The 22,493-nt window shown below is 38.7% G+C and overlaps 1 gene segment (V, D, J or C); it reads right to left on the bottom strand.

The window, feature by feature from the left end:
* Window positions 1-1,620: 1,620 nt before the first annotated feature.
* LOC139701368 (T cell receptor alpha variable 19-like) lies at window positions 1,621-9,147 on the bottom strand. The segment is given in 3 exon segments: window positions 1,621-1,931; window positions 3,835-3,960; window positions 9,132-9,147. Coding segments are annotated over 3 exon segments (453 nt in total).
* Between the last annotated feature and the right edge of the window lie 13,346 nt (window positions 9,148-22,493).

Raw genomic sequence — 22,493 nt, 5'->3', positions numbered from 1 at the left:
AGAGGGGTAGCTAATAGGTATTAGGAACTCAAAAAAAAAAAAAAAAAAGGTGAAATAAGTGATTTGTGAGGCCAGCAAATTTTTGGAAAGAACTATTCAATAGCACTGCCTATTTTAAACCTCCACACTTTGCAGCTAAGGAAACAGATGTTCAAAGAAGTTAATTGCCTTAAGGTCACATTAGTTGTTTATGTAATGATCTTTAAAACTTCAGTTCAGTGTTCTTTCTGCCTGATATTCTGTACTAGATACCACTATACCCACTGAATATGACATCTATAAAGGCAGGAATCTTGTTACCTAATGATTTTCTAACACCTACCATAGAAACTAAATATCTTTCAAATTAATTATACCTTGATAAATATCTTCCACTTAAGTTTCCAGACTGGAATATACAGGGTGATACATGAAATCATGTGGAAAAACAGATGTAGTGTAATAAAATGTTAAGTCAGATTTGCTGTCTTACGGATTTGTTTATAGATACAAATAATTTTTGTAACTAATAATTTAACCTTTTAAATTTAGATAAATTTATATTATGAAATAAATGGTGAATTTGCATATTTTGAAATGAATATCCATTAAGTATTCATAAAAGTCTTTAAAATTCATTAAAGTCTTTACATGTTCGAACAGATCATTTGTCTTCTACCCCAGAGGGCCTAGCATTCATAGATCTCCCATTTTTTTAGGTAAGCAAGAAATCTTGTTCTTATTATGATATTTGAGTTTTAAATGATGACAATCAAATTCAGAGGTTTTTGAAAAACATGTGTGGAGAAAAAGAAATAAAACGGTGTTGGCTGCTATGACAGCTGTCATTCTGGCCTTGATCTCTTCTTATGTTCAAACTGGCAGTAATTTGAAGAGAAAGGATGAAGACAAAAGAATCCATAGGTCAGGTCAATTTTTCAACTAACCATCTCCTTTTGTAGGCAGCAATAAAGTTAGATGCTTTTACAAAATCATAATCATATCACAAAAGAGAGAAGCTAGACAGTAGTAACTTTGGGAACATTGTAAGTCTACTCTGTTTGTAGAAAAGGGTGCTAGTGTATTATGGGAAAAGTTCTAACTTAATTTAGTCTACTTGATTGATTACCAACTTATTCTACTTGATTAATCATTTTTCAGAAAAAAAAATACTAAGAAAATTTCTCCAGAAAAAAAGGAAAGGCATTTGTTTTACAAGTGGGTTAAACTTTCTACATACTAATGAATGTATAAATGCATTTACGATTTTAAAAATTTAACAACTCATCAATAAAATGTCTCAAATCCAAATCATACATTTGGTATAAAGGTAATTTGAAAACTTTTTCAACTCAATAAAATCAATATAAGATTAATAAGGTCTCATTAAATTTTATTTTGAAAATAATTTTTATGTGCTATAAAACATGATGTTCTATCTCAATCTATCACATAGAACATGAGCTACACATCCTTCTCACAAGTGAACATCTGGACATTCTATATGAACAGCTCTCAGGTTTCCTTGCCAAACCCCCACCTGTGCTGACACAGCCCCTGCTCCTCCCTGTCTGTGGTGGGGTCTCCCCCCAGAGGCCCTAGCTCTTCTTGAGGTTTTTGTGGGACTCCCACAGGCAGCCCTCACACTGTGGCCTCTCTCAGGGCACAGAAATACACTGCTGCATCCATGAGCTGTGAAGCTTTGATGGTGAGCTGGATGGAACTGGATGCCTTCTGAAAGCTGAGGGAAAAGCGACCCTCTTTTGTGTTTTGCTCATTGTAAGAGCCCTGACGAATAAGGAGAGTCAGTTTCCCACTGGGTATTTGTTTGTACCAGAATAAGTAATAAGTAGGATCACTGGTTTCATACACACAGTCCAAGGTCACAGCCTCCTTCTCCAACACAGAAATTGCAGTCTGAGCTTGAATTACCTTCTGGGCCATGCTGGTTCCTGCAGGAGAGAAGAAGAAATAGACTAATCCTTTATCTGGAGCTATGTGTGTCAAAAAGATAGAGTGACTAAGGACCCAGCACTCTGATCCAATTGCCTTTTACTCATCCCTCAGAACCTCATCAGAAAACAAAGATTGTCTCTGCAGACCTTAAGGGCTGAGAAGAGCCTGAGCCCTGTGCTTGTGCACATCCTTACCAAGACAGATGGAGGCGATGGCTGCTCCCAGCAGGCTGGTGGCCAGCATAGTTGTAGCTCTTCCCCGAGAGAAATGTTCTGTTTTGTCCCAAATCCAGATCTTAATTCTGCACCTGGTGCTCAAGAGGTACAAGCAAAGTTACTGGGATATGCACTGCATCTGCTCTAACAGGAAATGCAGTTAGCAGATATGGGGCAGGTTTGCCTGGGTCCTGTCTCATGCTTCCTGTATAGTGGGAGATGCCTGACAACTCTGAGCAGCTGCTTTATCTTAGTAAAATTTATTGGGTTGGATCATTTTCAATATATTCTTTGATGTAAAATGGAAGACTTAAAGTTATTATGAACTCTAGTCATGGGCTATCATGGTCATATGTCTTTTGGTCTTCCATATGCCTTTTTTTTTTCCCTACAGATGGTATTAAGGTAAAATGTAAAAACAGAGTTTGGATTCTCTAACAAGAAGGTAAAACTTTTAGTCTCAACATTTTGTCCTACCTTGCCAGTCATGGAATCTGGCAAAAATCACCAGAAATACTGTATTATTAATGAATAATTTCATATCATGTCTCCTGAGTCACAAAGTGACATTGACCCCTTCATACATAGCTTCCCTCTATCAACATCCTGCAAAAGAGAGATACATTTGTTGTAACTTAAGAAACTTCATGGACCCATCGCTGTCAGCCAGAATGTGTAGTTTACATTAGGTTTCAATGTCAGAGCCAGATGTGAGGTGTCCCCCAAAACCTCACATGTGAAACAATGCAAGAATGTTTACAGGAGAAATGATGGGGTGGTGAGAGCCTCAACCCAATCAGTGAATTAATCCCCTGATAGTGATTAACTAAGTGGCAACTGAAGGTGGGTAGTGTGCAGCTGGAGGAGGTGTGACTTTGGGGGTTTGGCATTGGAATATATATTTTGTTTCTGGTGAGTGGAGTCTCTCTCTGCTTCCTAATCATGTGAGCCACTTCCTTCTGCCACACTATTCTGCCATGATGTTCTGCCTTACATCAAGCATCAAGGAAAAGAGCCAGACTTTTATGGACTGAGTCCTCTGAAACTGTGAGTCCCCAAATAAGTTTTTCCTTCTCTAAAATTGTTCTGGTCAGATTTTTTAGTCACAGCAAAAAAAAAAAAAAAAACAACTGAACAAAACACCTTCCAATACTGAGCAGTCCTTCCTGGTCCTCTGCTGGTATTCAGGGCTTACTTTTTTCTGATAAAATTAGAATAAAAAGAATCATTTGGAGTCGGTGATAAAAATCCTTCAAGTCAAGTGAGGATATAGAAGGCACCTACACTGAGGATGAGCCTGAGGACATGGAGCCAAGATGGGCAGAGCTGAGCCTGGCATTGCTGTTCCCTTTCCATATCTCATGACTATTCCAAAATGCTTTAAAAAACCCCCACAAATCTGAAAGGACTTTCTTCCCACTGCATGGAGGATGTGAAACCACCACGTCCACCCATGGTTAGGGCCTCTGGGAAGCAGCCCTGGCAGGGTGTTCATCAGGGCTGCAGGTGCCTGCTGATCACTGTGCATCTGTAGCACATAAGTAAGTGGCAGCATCTGTAGTCTGGGAAGCCGTGATGGACAGGACGCTTCTTTGGGTGGAGGTGTCCAGGGTGGCTGTTAGTCTTCCACTGTGTTTTTCTTTCTCATTTGAACGTATAAAAATCACCAATGCAAGACCTTTACCTGAGTCCTGTCTGTACCACTGCAGAGTGGTAGTACTACTTTTGTAACTGTGGTTCATGGTGGCATTTTCACCCTCCTGGATGCTCAGGACCCGAGGGCTCTCTTCTTCTTGTTGGCTGTTCACCCCTAGGCAGAAATGAGGCCAGAGACCAGAAGTCACTACTGAACTTTTAAATCCTATTCCCCAAATCATAGGAAGATTTTACCTCCAAATCTGGTCTCCCTATTCCCATCTCCACCAGCCCCTCACTCTCTGGCCAGCTGAAGCCACAGAGTCACCAAACACACTCCCAGGAGTTTCTGCATCTTCCTTCCTTATTGGGATTACAGGAGGCACAGCTCTGGCACCTAAAAAGGAGCCAAGTCCCTCAGTCAGAAGAATTCCCATTATTGAACATTTATCTAGTCTTCCAGTCCACTCCCAGAGTCTCGATTTTACCCAGTCAGCAGCAAACTCAATCCTTTGTTTTGAACACACATGCAAACAGCAAGCAAGCAAGCAAGGGCACATGTGTGTGTGCGTGCACACACACACACACACATATACATACACACACAGATTCAAAGAAGATCTAAGAAGAGGGAGATACTGACATCTGGTGGTGGCAACATTATCCCTCTGATGGAATGGGCTCTGGATGGTGAAGTGTGCAGAACTGACGCAGAAGGAACCTGAAATAAAGTCCATTCTCTGGCTGCATAGAATTCTGGTTCTGGCTTAGAGTAAAAGTAGATACAGTTGATTTCTGGTAAGAACTCAATGAAGGAAGGATGTCAGCACCCAGAAACTACTGGATACCTTTGAGAAGCACTGTTAAGTTTGCCACTCTTACAATTTCTACAAATGTATCTTCAAGATGATCTGACTTTTTTTTTTTGCCTAATGTTGGAATGAAAGTATATAAGACAGAGTTTTTATTTTGTGAGAATGAAATGGACTGTGATTTGATTAAATTAAAAAGGAACAAATTAGTGAATACCAGGTTTGCCTGGAAATCCCCAATAGGTTCAGGGAACTGGGCTCAAATCTACCAAATCAACACAGCACAGAAAATCAGTCTGGAGAAGCCCTCCTCTGAGCATCCATGGGTTCCTCTTCTGAGCCCTGGACTCTGCAGGTGGTGCCTGCAAGGCTGCTCAGGCAGCTGCAATTCCACTGTCTCTGCAGCCCTGTCATCCTGTGTTATTGTAATTACTCCCACTGCCCCAAAGGAAACTCTGAATCTTTCATTTATTCCATAACTGGCTCCTGAGTCAGCATTGGAAATGATGCGCCTGACTCCTGGGTCCCAGTCAAGTACCCACATCCACCTGCACACTAGACTGCATACATGAAGTGCCATTTTGCTAGGATTGTACTACAAAATACCACAGACCCAGTGACCTAAACAACAAAAAATTTTTCTCACAATTCTGGAGGATTTAAGCCAAATATCCAGGTGTCAGCAGCTTTGGCTTCTCCTGAGCCTCTCTCCTTGTCTTGCAGTTGGTCATCTTCTCACTGTGTCCTCACATGGCCCGCCTCTTGTCTGGGCCCTAATCTCCTCTTCTAACATGAACACAGGTCATTTTGGATGAGAGACACACAAAAGACCCTGTTTCAACTGAATCACCTCTTTAAAGGTCTAATCTCTAATACATTCTTAGTCAGTATTGAGGCTTCCACGTATGAATTTTGTGGAAACATAATTCAGTGCATAACAATGAGTATCTGGGTCTTTCAGTTTCTTTGGCAGGAGGAGGGGGTACAGTCTGAGAAGGAGATTTACAGTCCAGACATGGTGGTCGTGGTGATATCCACCCACTCAGTAGCTGTCCATGTCCTCTGGGCCAGCAGTCTTTTGACTGTAAAATATTAATAACGGGCAATACAGTGCTACCAATTCAGAGTGTGAAAAGTTAACAATGAGGTAATAAAGTTCCATTTAGTGCAGGGCCTGACAATGATGTCTCAAAACTTGCTTAAGAAAGGGGGGGGGGGGGGGCTAATGCTGAGCAGTGAAAAATAATGGCAAAAATTCTCTAGAAAATTTTGTAAATGTTTTGAATATAAAGGGGTGCTGTATTTTTTCAGATGCTTTTTCTGCATCTATCAAGATGATGATATGATTCTTATCTTTAAGTTTATTGATGTTACATTTATTGATTTCCATATGTTGAACCAACCTTGCATCCCTGGGATGAATCCCACTTGATCATGGTGCACAATCTTTTTGATATGTTTTTGTATTTGATTTGCCAGAATTTTATTGAGAATTTTTGCATCTACATTCATTAGAGATATTGGTTTGAAGTTTTCTTTATTTGATGTGTCTTTGCCTGGTTTGGGGATCAGGGTCATACTGACCTCACAGAATGAGTTTGGAATTACTGCCTCTTTTTCTATTTCCTGAAATAAATTGAAGAGTATTGGTATTAGTTCTTCTTTAAAGGTCTTGTAGAACTTGGCTGTGTATCCATCTGGTCCTGGGCTTTTCTTGGTTGGTAAGCTTCTGATGGAGTCTTCTATTTCCTCACTTGATATTGGTCTGTTTAAATTGTGTATATCTTCCTGAAGCAATCTGGGCAAATTGTATGACTTAAGAAATTTGTCAATGCCTTCAATGTCTTCTATCTTATTGGAGTATAAGATTTCAAAATAATTTCTAATTATCCTCTGTATTTCTGTAGTGTCTGTTGTGATATTACCTTTTTTAAAGATAGAGAGAGTGAGAAAGAGAGAGAATTTTTAATATTTATTGTTTAGTTTTCAGTGGACACAACATCTTTATATTTTTATTTTTATGTGGTACTGAGGATTGAACCCAGCGCCCAGCGCATGCCAGGTGAGTGTACTATCGCTTGAGCCATATCCCCAGCCCCAATATTACCTTTTTTCATCACGTAGGCTGGTGATTTAAGTTCTCTCTCTCCTTCTCTTCATTAGTGTGACTAAGGATCTGTCAATTTTATTTATTTATTTTCAAAAAAGCAACTTTTTGTTTTGTTGATTTTTTTCAATTGTTTCTTTTGTTTCGATTTCATTGATTTCAGCTCTAACTTTAATTATTTCTTGCCTTCTACTGTTTTTGCTGCTGATTTGTTCTTCTTTTTGTAGGGCTAACACTAGAAAAACTAGGAATAGCAGGAACACATCTCAACATCGGAAAGGCTATCTATGCTAAGCCTCAGGCCAACATCATTCTAAATGGAGAAAAATTGAAGCCATTCCCTCTGAAAACTGGAACAAGACAGGGATGCCCCTTTCACCACTTCTATTCAACATAGTTCTTGAAACACTGGCCAGAGAAATTAGACAGATGAAAGAAATTAAAGGGATATGTATAGGAAAAGAAGTACTTAAATTACTATTATTTGCTGACAATATGAATCTATGCCTAGAAGATGCAAAAAACACAACCAGAAAAGGTCTACAACTAGTAAATGAATTCATCAAGGTAGCAGGATATAAAATCAAAACACATAAGTCAAAGGCATTTCTGTATATCTGTGGCAAAGCCTCTGAGAAGGAATTGAGGAAAACTACCCCATTCACAATAACCTCAAAAAAATAATAATAAGATACTTGGGAATCAACTTAATGAAAGAGGTGAAAGATCTATACAATGAAAACTACAGAACCCTAAAGAGAGAAATCAAAGAAGACCTCAGAAGATGGAAAGATTTACCTTGCTCATGGATAGGCAGAATTAATATTATTAAAATGACCATACTATCAAAAGCACTATACAGATTTAATGCAATTCTGATCAAAATCCCAATGGCATTCCTCACAGAAATAGAAAAAGTAATCATGAAATTCATCTGAAAAAATAAGAGACCCAGAATAGCTAAAGCAATCCTAAGCAGGAAGAGTGAAGCAGGTGGCATCACTATACCAGATCTTAAACTATAATATAGAGCAATAGTAACAAAAACAGCATGGTATTGGCACCAAAACAGACTGGTAGGCCAATGGTACAGAAAGAGGACACAGAGAGTAACCCACAAAACTACACTTATCTTATATTAGACAAAGGTGCCAAAAAACATGCATTGGAGAAAAGATAGCATCTTCAACAAATGGTGCTGGGAAAACTGGAAATCCATATGCAACAAAATAAAATTAAACCCTATCTCTCACCATGCACAAAACTCAACTCAAAATGGATCAAGGACCTAGGAATTAAACCAAAGACTGCATCTAATAGAAGGAAAAGTAGGCCCTAGTCTTTATCATGTGGGATTAGGCCCAAAATTCCTTTATAAGACTCCTCTAGCACAAGAATTTGACCCAGCTATTCCTCTCCTCATTCTATACACAAAGGACTTAAAGTCAGCGTACTACAGGGACACAGCCACCTCAATGTTTATATCAGCACAATTCACAATAGCAAAACTGTGGAGCCAACCTAGATGCCCTTCAGTGGATGAATGGATAAAAAATATGTGGCGTATATACACAATGGAATATTACTCGGCAATAATAGAGAATAAAATCATGGCATTTGCAGGTAAATGGATGGTGTTGGAGAAGATAATTCTATGTGAAGTTAGCCAACCCCCCAAAAAAACAAATTCAAATGTTTTCTCTGATATAAGTAGGCTGACTCATAGTGGGGTAGGGAGGGGAAGCATTGGAGGAATAGATGAATTCTAGATAGGACAGAGGGGTGGGAGGGAAAGGGATGGGGGAGGGGATTAGCAAGGATGGTGGAATGTGATGGACATCATTATCCAAAGTAGATGTATGAAGACACAAATTGGTGTCAACATACTTTAAATACAACCAGAGATATGAAAAATTGTGCTGCATATGTGTGATAAGAATTGTAATGCATTCCACTGTCATTTATTTAAAAAAATAAAAATAAAATAAAAAATAAATTTTAATTAAAAAAATAAATATATTGATCTTAAAATGGGAAAAGGACTTGACTAGGCATTTCCCCAAGGACATATAAATGGCCAGACATATATTTAAAATATGTCCAACATCACTAATAATCAAGGAAATGATTATAAATATTCACAAATCTCTAAGGAGATTCTAGTTTCCCATTGCATATTCTTTTTTTCTATAAACCAGTTTTTTTATATTATTTGTTGTTGTTCTTTGGATGAGATGTTATTGGGTTATGAAAGTGTTAACTCAATCAGTGAATTAATCCCCTCATAGGGATTAACTAAGTGGTAACTGAAGGCAAATAGTGTGTGGCTGGAGGGGGGGGGCATCAGGGTCTTGGCTTTGGGCTATATATTTTGTATCTGGCAGGTGGAATCTCTCTTCCGATCCTCATGGAAACTGTTTCCCTCACCACACTCTTCTGCCATGGCGGAATGATGCCTCCTCAAGCCCCTAGAATGAAGCCTGCTGATACCTGGAAACTGTGAGTCCTCAAATAAACTTTTCCTCCCCTGAAATGGTTCTTTGTCAGGTCTTTAAGTCACAGCATGAAAAAGATAACTAAAACATTTGCATTTATTATAATTATACACATTCATGTGTCTAACAAGATCTCCACTGTTACATTAAATATATAATACATAACTTTCAACGTGAGGTACTCCATATTTATATGTTTCCTTCATAAATGCTGCTGTCAGCTGCTAAAATCAAACACACTGAGGCATCAGTTGCTACAGTGTCTTAAGTTAGCTGAGCTTACTAAATACCTCAAACACAAAAAAGTCACTTCACCATAATTATGTAGAAATTAGACCATTTACTTAAAGACTATTTTAAAATATGCCTCAAGAATGTTACATGTTGTGTTCATACACTAGAGTTGCCTGGCTTGTCAGAACAATGGTTTTTAGTTTATAAAAGCTACAAAAGTCAAAATTACCAAAGAAAACAAAGCAAGCACATTAGCTTTCATTCTGTTTTGTTGAAAATACAGAAAGGGGACTCAGTTTAAAAGGTATAATTTTTACTCTAAATACAACTTTTGAATTTTATCCACAGCTCTCAGCACAGGCCAATCAGATGTGGATATGTTTAATAGTAATTAATAGAAAATTAAGTTCTTCTATATCCCATGTACAGGATCTCCTGGGTATTTTTGCCAGCTGTTTCCTACCTGCACAAAGGGCAGCTCAGCAACAGGACCACTGATGGTGACCAGGGAAGGAACGACACTACTCAAACACTATCACACTCACTTCCTCAACTATGAATTAGTGCTAAGTAACATTTCATCTTTTCTGACTTAAGAACAATTTCCTTCTAATCAGTCCTACCTATTTTCATGGTAGTTATGAGTTGCTAAAATATTTAACCATAAGTCATAACATTAACATAATCCTTTGTAGAAATATTTTAATTGAAAATTTATCTTTATTTCATCACTCATTGTGTGAGCTTGGTATCCTTGACAAAGATCAGTTGAATGAACATTCATGGCCTTATATCTGGGCTCTGTTCTGTTCCATTAGTTTGTGAGATATATATATATATATATATATATATATATATATATATATATATATATATATACATACATACATATATGACAGAATCACACTGCTTTAATCACTGAAGATTTGTAATATGTTCAGAATCCAAGAGGTGTTCTACCTTCAGGTTTGTTCTACTTTCTTAAAATGGTCTTAGCTCTTCAGGGTCCTTTTTGCTCAACTCACCAATCATCAGTGGGATGAGATATTGCAATTTGATTTTACCTCACACCTATGAAGATGGCTACCATAAAATAAAAATAACAATAAATGCTGATGACAATACAGGAAAAAAAGGCACACTTATACATTTATGGGAGGATTGCAAATTAGTGTAATTGCTCTGGAAAGTATTACAGGTACTTCTCAAGACTAGGAATGGAACCACCACAGCTATTCAACTCCTTAGTATTTATCTAAAAGGACAAAAGTCAGCATATTGTAGCAATGTGTGAATACCAGTGCCTATCAGTGTAATTCACAATGGCTCAAGTTATGAGACAAGATTAGGTGCCTGTCAACAGACAAATGTATAAAGAAAATGTGGTCTATAAACACAAAATTGAGTTTTTTCTCAGTCATAAAAGAGAATGAATTTATGTCACTTGCTGGTATATGCATGGAGCTAGACAACAAAATGGTAATTGAAATAAGTCAGACTCAGAAAGTTGGAGGTCAAATATTTCTACTCATACTTAGAATCAAGAGTGAAAAAAGGGATATTACAAAAATAGAAGGAGACCAATAGAGTAGAAGAAATGGATCAAGAGGAAGGAAGGAGGGGAGAACGTGGGAAATACAAGGGAATTAAATCAAACAAATTATGCTATGTCTATGTGCAAAAATGCCACAACGAATCCCAATTTTGTACATAATTATAATGCACTACTTAAAAAAATAGTAAACAATAGGAAACCAGTAAGTAGAAGAGAGTTCAAGAAGGGAAGTTGGAAGGGAAAGGACTGGTACTGGAGAATGAGGTTTTTCAAAGTACATCATGTGTACGCGCAAATATGTCACAGTGAATCCCATTATAAGGTATAATTATAAGGAACCAAAAAATCCTTAAATAGGTGAAACTTTGGTGGCCAGGAGTGGACACACAGCCCTGCACTGAATTCAGTTCTTCAGTGAAGTGTCTAGAAAGTCCACTAGTTTCAGAATTGCATTTCATCATCTATACTTCTCAGGGAGCATGGGTCCAAGAGGAAGAAGTTCATCCAGGGGAGACTGAAGATGTGACCTGTAATGCGGTGTGGAACATGAAGCCCAGGGACACTGCAAGACTGCATGGGGTGAGGAAACATCAGAAACCTCCAAAAGCACACAGGGCAGAGAGATGCCCTCATTTCCTGCCTTGGAAGGTGCTCTGTTGTACAAGGCTGGGATGCAAAGGGCAATGTTCAAACAGGGATATCACAGGGACAGTGGGTGAGGAATAGTGCAATTGCATAGCCCCTATGAGGTGACTCAAGGGGAACGGAAAGATAAGTGTCCTTGGAAGGATTCAATCTCTCAGCAATTTATCTCAAGGAGCACAGTGTGGGGGAATTTGTTCATGTGTGTAGGGTTCCTTCCTTCTTTGCTTATTCCCTGCCATTCTTTCCTTTTTCCCTTACTGCTCAGAATCCAATTGAAACAAAGGAACAAACAAAATACGAGGAATTCCAACCCCCAGTCCAGATGAAGTCAGCATTTGATTACTATTCAATGGCAGAAAATCTGTTTGATCTATATCAAGGCAAGGAGGAACATTTTGTACATCCAGGGCATGGTGAAGCCTGGAGTCCCACCTGCTTAGGAGGCTGGAGCATCAGGATTTCTTAAGCCCACAAGCCTGGACAAGTTAATGACAACCCCCCTTCAAAAAATTGTATATAGCCCATATACAAAATCCATACACGTTTCCTTTTAAAATCATTTTAATTTGGAAATTACATATTTAAGGAGCTAAAGATATTTGCTTGTTGAAGTTCAGAGAGTTTTTTTCCCAAAGTTTCTATGAGATTATCATGAAATTAAGAAACCAATTGAAGTATAATGTTTAAGTGTTAAGTCATAACTTTCCCTTGGTTCAAAGTAAAAATGAACAAAACCAATACATAAAAAAATAAAGAAATAAACAGATGAATCTCATTTCATGATGGCAAGATAATTATAAGAGAAATGTATCAATATCATAAAATGGAAATCAGACAGGAGCCCACTGATGGATGAAACAGAGAAAGGAAAAGCTCAGCCCAGAATGAGCTGTGTGAAGATCGCAGTGGGAATGTGAGTGGAGGAGACCAGTTCCACCAGACCCCCAAAATCTCACATATGAGATAATGCAAGAAAGTTTAGGGGAGAAATGATTGGGCTACAGCCTTAACATAATTAGTGAATTAATTCCCTGATAAGGATAAATTGAGTGTTAACTGAAGTGGTAGGGTGTGGCTGGAGGAGGTGGGAATTGGGGTGTAACTATGGGGTATATATTTTGTATCTGGAAAGTAGAGTTCTCTCTCTGCTTTTCAATCACTATATGAGCTGCTTCCCTCTGCCTCACTCTTCCACCATGATATTCTGCTTCACCTGGAGCCCTGAGGAATGGAGCCAGCCTTCAATGGACTAAGACCTCTGAAACTGTGAGCCCTCAAATAAACTTTTCCTCCTCTACAATTGTTTTGGTTGAGTCCTTAAGTCACAGTGGAAAAAAGCTAACTAAAACATTATGCTTAAAAAAGTCTGACTTAGTTTTAAGTAATAATCCCTTATATTTATTTAGACCTTTTCTATTAACAAATCATTTGAGTTAAATTATTTCAATTCTTCAAGATTGATAAGACCATCCACAGATACCCTATTTAATTAATGATGAAAGTAAAAAAAAAAATAGAATACAGAAATTAGAAAAGTCTCTCAATAAGTGAATGCCACCAATGTTCCAGCAAATTTTCATGTTAACAGCAGACATTGTTGGTGTTCAGCCTAAATCCCCTGTCCCAGGCTCTTGTAAACAATACCCAGATGCTGTGAGTGTTGACTACTGTTGGTTCAAAGGTGGTCTTTCCCCACAAAATTGACCACTGCTACTAGAAGTCACCATTGCCCAATAGCATATACCTCTATTCCAAGAAAAACCACTGCCAATGACTTCAGTACTTTGTTTTTGCACAATATGTCAGTATTTCACCCCCTTACCTGAAGGTGAGAGGGATCAAATCTGCAGTACAATTCATGCCCCAGAGCTCCCAAAAGGATCAGGCCAAATTGACATTACAACATCCATGCTTAACCATTCTCCTTCTTAACACCTGCTTTCCTCAACAAATTATGAACAAAATAATTTCAATTCATGCCCTCCTTTTAAGAAACTCAACCTATCATAACATCCTATTTCATTTAATTCTGAAAACAATTCTGAAGTAAATAATATAGTACAATATCTAATTCCTAATTAGTAACATAATAGATGTTCAAACCAGCTCTACCCAGGCTCTTTCCTGGGTGCCATGATGTCAGAGACATGCAAAAAGGTGGAGCTGAAATTGAAGCATCTTGATTATAGCACAACATTCTTCCTTTCATGGTGTAGGTGTGAGATGTCCTCCAAAAGTCCTGTGTTAATGCAGGGATATTCAGAGATTAAATATTAGATTATGAGAGTTGTGACCTAACCATTCCATCCTAATTTGAAAAGAGCTACTATACTGAGTGGTAACTCTGGTCCACTGAAGCATGGCTGGAGAAGCTGAGTAAGTAACTGGGGGTGTGTCCTTGGGCTTGTGTCTTGTCCTCCTGGCTCCTCCCTTTCTCTCCCCAAACCCCCCACCCCCTCCTTCCTTGTTTCTATGAATAGAGCAGCAATCTTTCACCATGCCCTGCCACCATGATGTTCTGCCTCATCTTGGGCCAAAGAGTAATGGAGTAATGGAGTTAGCTAATCATGAACTGATCCCCTGAAACTGTGAGCCAAATAAACTTTTCCTCTCTTAAGTTGTTCTTGTTAGGTATTTTGGTCACAGTAGCAAAAAGAAAAAAAAAAATGCTTAACACACTGCTCTTCCTCACTACCTTCTAAGTCTTTCTTCCATGATTTAAAATATCTATTCAGTTATCAATTCTTCAGATGGAGAATTCAAAGCAAATTCTGATTGGATTGCATCCATTTAGTGAATGGCTATGTGAACAAAACTAAATATAAATCTTTTTTTTAATTTTTTTTTAGTTGTAGTTGGACACAATAGCTTTATTTTATTTATTTTTATGTGGTGCTGAGAATCAAACCCAGGGCCTTGCACATGCTAGGTGAACTCTCTAACTTTGAGCCACAACCCCAGCCCATAAACATAAATCTTAATTCCTCATTTGCATGTTTCTCTGACCCCCTAGAAAATGTTACCAATGACAGAACTAACAACTACAACTTCAGCTTTACAGTAAGTATGATTTTCATTTATTTTCTGTAATTCACCTTAATATCGATTACAAAGGTTTAGTGGCAAACAAAATCCCATAGAGCCCTGGAGACATAGGAGGGTGACATCTATGTGATCTTCAGTGTTTCCAAATCTCCTCACCAACATTTGCTGAAAGACTCAATACCTTGTCATCTGTGACAGCTGATTCGGGACTTTACTCTCCAGAATGAAGCCCCTTGTATCTGAGACTCTTTTAGATCCTTTCTCATGGATCCATTTCCAGATATTAGGAATCATTTTGTGCTCCCAGCCCTGGTGCTGTGGGGCTCTCTGTGGCTATGACTGCTGTTCCCCACCTCTCTGCACCTCTCCCCAGTGCACAGGCATCAAGACTCAGGCCAGGGATTCTGAGTTCCACTTGGCCTTTATTCAGAAAGAGCAACATGGACGCTCCCTGACATTTTATATCTGCAGCCATCTGAGCTTCTTGTTTTACCAGTCTCACCCTCTCACTCTAGTCCTTCCTCCTACCCAACCAATGTCCAGGAGCAAGGTTACATCTGAGAATGGAAATGAGATGGGAGATCAAAACTAAAATAATTGGGGCTTAAAAACTTTCCCAAAGTGAGTTTTTTCATGACTCCTTTATTTTTGGGATTACACTCCTAATGCAATGTTTATTACTCTTAATTCTCATCAAATTTAGAGCAAAAAGACTCTCTTCTCTGTGGCTGTGGTCTATGCTCTACTTCTACTGGGACAGTAGGTTTCTGTGCAGCTGCAGGTGCCTGGGGAGCACTGTGTGCTCACTGCACAGAGGTAGGTGGCTGAGTCACTGAGCTGGGAGCCTCGGATGTGCAGGAAAAGATGCCGTTTGGCTGTATTAAGCTGTGCGTTGAATCTTCCTTCACCTTTTGGCTGTATTAAGCTGTGCGTTGAATCTTCCTTCACCTTTTTCACCATTGGAGTATATGGATATGAGCAATTTGGGACATTTCCCAGAATACTGTTGGTACCACCCGAAGTTCTGAGAAGCACTGTCACTGTAAGTGCAATTGAGAGAGGCCACGGCTTCCTCTGGAACACTGAGGGCTGCAGGACTCTGCTCCACTGCCTTCTGTTGGCTGTGCACCCCTGTGCAAAAAGACAATGGTCCAGGAAGGGTGGTTGGGTAGTGGACACTCTGCAGGATTTAAAGTACCCTTTCATTGGCCTCCCATCCTCCCCATGTTTCTATCCATGAGCATAGAATAAATAGTAACTTCAAATATTGTCCTTTATGCTCCCACAGAAATCCCAAACTCACGGCTCAGCTGAAGCCACAGGACCAGTAATAAAACACTCAAGGATTTCATCATTCTTTTCTCCCCTAGTTTATGAAGGAATCAGATGTTAAACCCTAAAGAGAGGTAGGGAAGGCTCATTTAGATGTTTATGATTCTTCTGCTTTAGAAAACATATAAAGAATCTGATCTTCCAATTAGAAAAAAGAAGTATTTTTGCCCTCCCCGCAACACCAACAAGCTCTTCCCCCTCCCACCCCCTACCCTTCTCCCCACCCCTCCAACACACTCAGAGAAGCATCTGACAGCTTTCCTAAAGGTCCCTGAGAAGACACTGCCATCTTGTGGACTCATGATAGTCACCCTTCTTAACTGTAAACTATTTACACTAAAATCCTGCCACATGAGCAAATTCTGATTGGGTTACATCCATTTAGCCAATGACTATATGAACAAACATAAATAAATCTTTATTTATTTATGAATATAAATCTTTTGTTCCATGTCAATGGGGGGGCATGTATACGTATATGTATTTTATAACCAAAGGCCATCTTTTCTGATTAAGAACAATTATTTCAAGTGGCTATTTTCTGCACTGAAAAGCATTCCTGATAGTTCTATTATAGAAATCTGTGTGAGGGTCTGGCAATTCAAGCAGCATTTCATATTTCCCAATTCAAAATGAGGAACCCCATACCATCCCATCATCTCTAATTTTTAAAGTTACTTGTAATTCACCAGAATTCTTTCAAAACAGAGTTGTTTCAAATCTGGTTTAACAAGCATGGTTTCAGCTCTCAGCCTGGACAGTATTTTCTAGCAAGGTCAGAAACTGGAGGAACTTGGACAATTTTATCCATTTAACACCAATGACACATTTGTGTCCAAACAGTGCTAACATGGGTTCATGCAGGAGGGAGGGGGCTGTCTTCAACACCTAGGCTCTAAGTAAAACCCAATGTTACCTGTTTGTCTAATTGCTCTTATTCTCCTATCTTGAATAAAGTCCTGGTATCTAGGGGTTGACCTTTGAAAGTTCTGGATCAGATCTCTTTCCCCCATTTGCATCTACATCCTAACTAACCACCCAGCCAGATCTATCAGAGGGTAACTAAGCCAGAAGCCCAGCTGGGTCTGCAGAGAGACAAGCACATACAGCTCACATTCCTCCCTTGTCCTGCAGCCTGCTTCATGTGGTAACTCAAGCTGGTGCCTGGAGGGCAGCAAAGCAGCAGGCCCTTCTCTACTCAAGAGCCAGGTAACCAGCATCCACCAATGATGGCCTGGTCATGTTATAGTTAAAGCTTTCATCCCAGGCTTTCATAAACTGACTTCCAGACCACTCACGCATAATCAAATCAAGCCTTTATTGAAGCACACCAGTGGCGGCTGACCAGAACATAAAGCTGTTCCCCTGATCAGCCCCGAACAATTGCAAGGTCGCTCCTTATAAGCCTGAAAACCGCAAAAGGGATGTTCATGGGTCTAGCCCATGCAAGCAAGCTAGGTTGCAGAAGCAGGAGAGTGCAGTTAAACGGCGGGAAGCCTAACCAATAACAGTTAGCCCAGTCACCCCAGTTACAGAAACAGAGCCCCGTTACCCTAGTTACAGAAACAATGACCCATTAGATAGTTCTGTGTTCTTAAAGGTTTCTATAGCAAAAGGAAAAGAACATCTTGCCCCAGTCACGACCCTTCTACTTGGCATGGTTGTTTTTCAGGATGAAGTCATAAAACAAAATGAAGTCACATTTGCTTCTACTATCATAGTCAGACCCTTCACATTACCATCAGCTGCATAGGAATCAGAACAAGAGGGAAGAAGCCAGTATCAAGGTCTTTTTATCCAAGAGCAAGTTATGCTTGACAAAAATAACAATAATACTGCTTAGTGAAGATGAAACCAAAGTAGGAATGATAGAAGTACAAGATGGCAGTTACCTCAGACTTGAAAATGTTTGAAGATGAAACCTAAGGCCTAGAAATCAGATGTGGGCCTGAGGCACAGTCTTTTAAGAAATTCACCTTTTTTAAAAGATCTGTCTCAAAATAATATAAATGGGTTAATACATCTAATGTGGTGGTAAATCCAAGGGTCATGTCAGTGATGGCAAGATGACAGAATTCATCTAGCATCAGTTTTATCCTGAAAAAGCCTCTGTGCTTAATTATGTCTAAAAGAAATTGAAAATACTTTGGGTGCCTGCAGGACACTGTATGACAATCAGTCAAAAAGGAAAACCATAGTTCTTTCCCTCATTTGTGTTAAGCAGACTCAATAAGTTTCGTAGATTTGTTTTGTGAACCACAAGATACTGAAAAGCTATTTCCTCTCCATGGGCAATTCATAAATTGAGATGAAAGCTACTATAAATGCTACTAATTTGGGGTTTATTTGACATATGTAAGTTCCACTATTTAAAAAAAAAACAAGAATGAAAGTAAGAAATAGCCTAAGACACCTGTGGGATATTATCACATGTACCAACATAAGTATTTAAGTTATATAGGAATAAAGAAAAAAACAAAATGCTGGATTTCTATTTATCTATGTAGTTACCTTTACCATGTTCATGATTTCTCTGTTGTTCCAAGCTACTTCCTTGTGCCATTCATTTCAGACTTGGAAGATTCCCTGTAGAATTTCTTGTAGGAAAGATTTCAAGATAGAACACTCAAAATCTTGGGTGTTCCATGAGAAAACTCATGGAACTTACCAGTCTATCATTGCTCAGATCCCAGGCTCCAAGCCAAAGTCTTGGGAGTTCTTGGTCTATCTCAATTTCTCTTTTATTTTTGAGAAATAGTTTTGTCGGATGTAAAACCAATGGTTGACTTTTTTTTTCTTTCAGCTATCTCTTCCCACTGCCTCTGGTTTATATGATATCTCACATGACATTGACTGTCAATTTTGTTAAATATTCCCTGCATGTGATTATCACTTCTCTCTTGTGACTTTCAAGATTCTCAATTTGTCCTTGTTTTTAATAGTTTAATTATAATATGTCTGTATGGGGATTTCTTTGCCATTATCCTCTCGGCACATGTTGAACTTATTAGATGTGTAAACTTGTGTATTCCATCAAAGTTGGGGAGTTTTTTTGTTCTTTATTTCTTCCCTTATTCTTCCTTCCCCTTTAATTTTCCCCTACCCATCTCAGATTCCTATTATACTTTAGTCTATACAATGTAGAAATATCCCCCAGGTGTCTTAGGCTATTTTTTGTACTTTCATTTCTCTGTTCCTTTAATAGTATAATTTCAATTGATCTATGTCCTAGTTTGAGGATTTTCTTTTGTGCTCAAATATCCTATTAAGTCCTTCTATTGAAACTGATTTTGAAATAATTTCCCCTGCATGGCCATTTCTCTGCCCTGATAGAGTTCTGGGTTATCTGGAATACAGAGAAGCCAGTTCCATTAGTCCTTCAGGGAGCCACTGGACAGATCAAAGTAGTTGAGCACTATTCTTTGATAACAAGGCCCAGTGTGTTGCCACTAGTACCAGAAACCACAACAGAAATATATGTTGACATGTAAAGGTTATTATCTTAGATCCAATGATGCGAAAACATAGCAAAGGTATGTTAAAACACCACAAAGTTTTCCCAATAGGCTTTGTTATTTTTCCTTGATTGTTTTCTTGGTTGCTAGAAACTTTATATTGTGTTTGGCTGGAGTAGACTACTTATTGTCTTAAAGTTTTCTGAATTGTGAGGCTATCCTTTTTGTGGGCCTTTTGCTATAGGGAGCAGAATTTTCTTGGAGATTATTCTCTGTACCCAATGTCTTTTCCAGGTTAATGGCTTCTGAAGGATCCAGCTGGGTTATATGAAGCCAAAGAAAACTCATGGAACCCACCAGTCTATCATTGCTCAGATCCCAGGCTCCAGTATGTCTCCCTTCTTCTCTCCACATTTTGAGTCTTTTTATGCTTTATTTTTACATAGTATCCAGGACTTTTAGCTGTATATAACAGGAGGAATAAAAGAAAGTGTATCTACTGCAACTTTCTAAAAGTGGAAAGCATGATGCTTCTTTCTTTCTTTCATCTACAACCTGGGGCCAATGTGATTGGTATATCCTCCTTCTAGCACTCTGGTTAAATGGTCTTAAAATAGGATTCTTGTTGAGCCTGGACTCACCTGTTTGGTAAACATGATCCTAGATCAAACTGATAACTACCATTTATTTGAGTTCACTCCACTTGAGTTCCTGTACAGTATCCCAAGTGACTATCATGGGTTTCTGTACATGACTTGAAAATACCTGAGTCCCTGCTGCTCTTGTTCCTTCTAGTCAATAGGTTTGTGTATGACTAGGAAATTACTATTTAAAAAAATAAAGAAAAAAAAAAAGAAAGAGAACACATTTTGTTCTGGTAAAGAAAAATAAACTACCTTGTCATCTGGCCAGGGAAAATCCTAGAACCTTGGAGATGGAGAGAGGGGGGAGATTAGCAAACTCTTTGCTAAAGCAAACCCAAAAACCCAGCACAGAACGACATGATTTGCTGGAGTGAAGCTGGAGTGAAGCAGCAGCTGCAGCTGGAAATCTAACCTGCTCCTTGCTTGTCATTCCCTTCCAAATTCCATGGAAACTGGAAACTCATGTGAAGATGGCCTCTCCTAAGTTATTCTACTACCTCAAGGGCAACCTCCCATCCTGGAGGTGCATTCCCACACTGTACAAACACAAGAATCAGCACATTTTCTTCATCTGACCAATACAAGTATGCGTTGCTCATGGTGTCTGAGCAGTACTGGCTAGTCCATGAATGCCTACAGAGGTTGCAGATACTCAGTTACACTGCTCCTACAGTTTAACCAAGGAGATGCAATACCAATCTATACAAAGTTTAGCAGTAAATCCCTGATAGGATTAACCTGTCGTTTTAATATTTTACACTTATGATTGGGGGGAAGGGGCCATGGAAAATCTCCCTATTGGGAATGATGGTTGGGTTTTGGTCTCTCTTTTGATGATTAAACCAAAGATTGGCCCATCAGTCCAAACTCCCTTGTCTGGGTCATAATGCATAATACATTATATCTTTGTTGTCTATATTCTGGGATTTATTCAAAGTTAGCTGAATCTGGAATCATAGGAGGCCTAAGTGTGGTTAATACCATCAATGGGTTTCATCCTGTTGCTTAGACTTCTGCTCAAGTCACTTTAATTAAATGCTATTTGAGGCAATTTGAATGTAATTACTCTCAGCCTCTGTGAGTCAGATTAAGCACAAGTGGCATTCACATGAGAAAATTCTAGACCCTAAAACAATATTGAACCAGGAGTAAATACTGTTAAAATACTACAAGTATTTTAACAGTACACTACACTACAAGTCTCTTATGCCCCTACATGCCTTACTGAATGTACCAATAATGTAAGGCTGTAACACACTACCTGGACCACTTCTCAGAGTTATGTTTGTAGCAAGAAATCTCTAGAGTTGAGACAGTGTCTCCCACTGAGACAAAGAGCAAATATATTTAGGCCATGCTACAAAAGCAGGAAATTCTCCAAGCTCAGAGACAGCATCACTGCATGCATAAGTCCATCTGTAACCATTGTATCCCCACTTTGGGACATAAGGAAAGGGGAAACTCTCAGTTTACACCAATAAAGTCCTTTGTCTCTGACCAGGGAGTCTTGTATCTTATTATCAATGAAACAACAAAGTTATTAGTTTGAAGAAAGGTACAATACAATATGTGACAACCCCTATCTACCAAATATTGGAATTACTTTAAAGAAAGATGAGTTTTTCAAAACTGGACTAAAATAGACCTGCTTTGAAGGCCCACTTATATAGCCCCTTAGAAGAACTAAACATCACTTCTGAGAAAATGCATGAGTGATTTTCTGATATCCTTTATGAAATAAAGACTCCTTCTGTGAAATCAGAGCTACATACCCAGATGACTATTAATCTTGTGAGGAGTTTAGTTGCCACTGCAATTGATAGTAGGATAATCCTTAGCCAGTTCATTGACCACAGTAATGATCTTTAACCATATCATTTTAAAGGCTGATCTTCTACAAATTGTCTACTGAGGCTAATTATTTGGTTTTTCCCCCACTGAGGAGCTTTTTAACTAGCAGTAATTTGAAATAACACTTTGACAGGTGCTCATGATTATTGGACTTGAGAAGTTACTTTTGTACTTTCCCATGTCTTACAGTTACGTCTTTTTCTTTTTGACATTTCCCCATGAGATTACTAGGCTTAGAGTTGATTCCATCCTTTTGATGACTACTGGGCCATAGTAGTAATATACATACATACTGAAGTGACTACTGTGGGCCAGTCACTAATCTAGAAACTAAGGATAAAGCAGTGACTTTACTGAACAATACCCTGGACCTCATAAAGCTTGTAATCTAATTGGAGGCACAAGCAATCAATAAATTGATGTATAAATCAATATAACTTCATGCTGCAGTTTTTACCATAAGGAAAACAACCAGGCTGCAGCAATAGCAGAGGGCTACAGATGACTGCTTTAGTCAGGAAGAGCAGCAGAAG

The sequence above is a fragment of the Marmota flaviventris genome, chromosome 2, assembly GCF_047511675.1.
Source record: "Marmota flaviventris isolate mMarFla1 chromosome 2, mMarFla1.hap1, whole genome shotgun sequence".
Lineage (NCBI taxonomy): Eukaryota > Metazoa > Chordata > Mammalia > Rodentia > Sciuridae > Marmota > Marmota flaviventris.
This window is presented reverse-complemented; position numbering and strand designations above follow the sequence as displayed.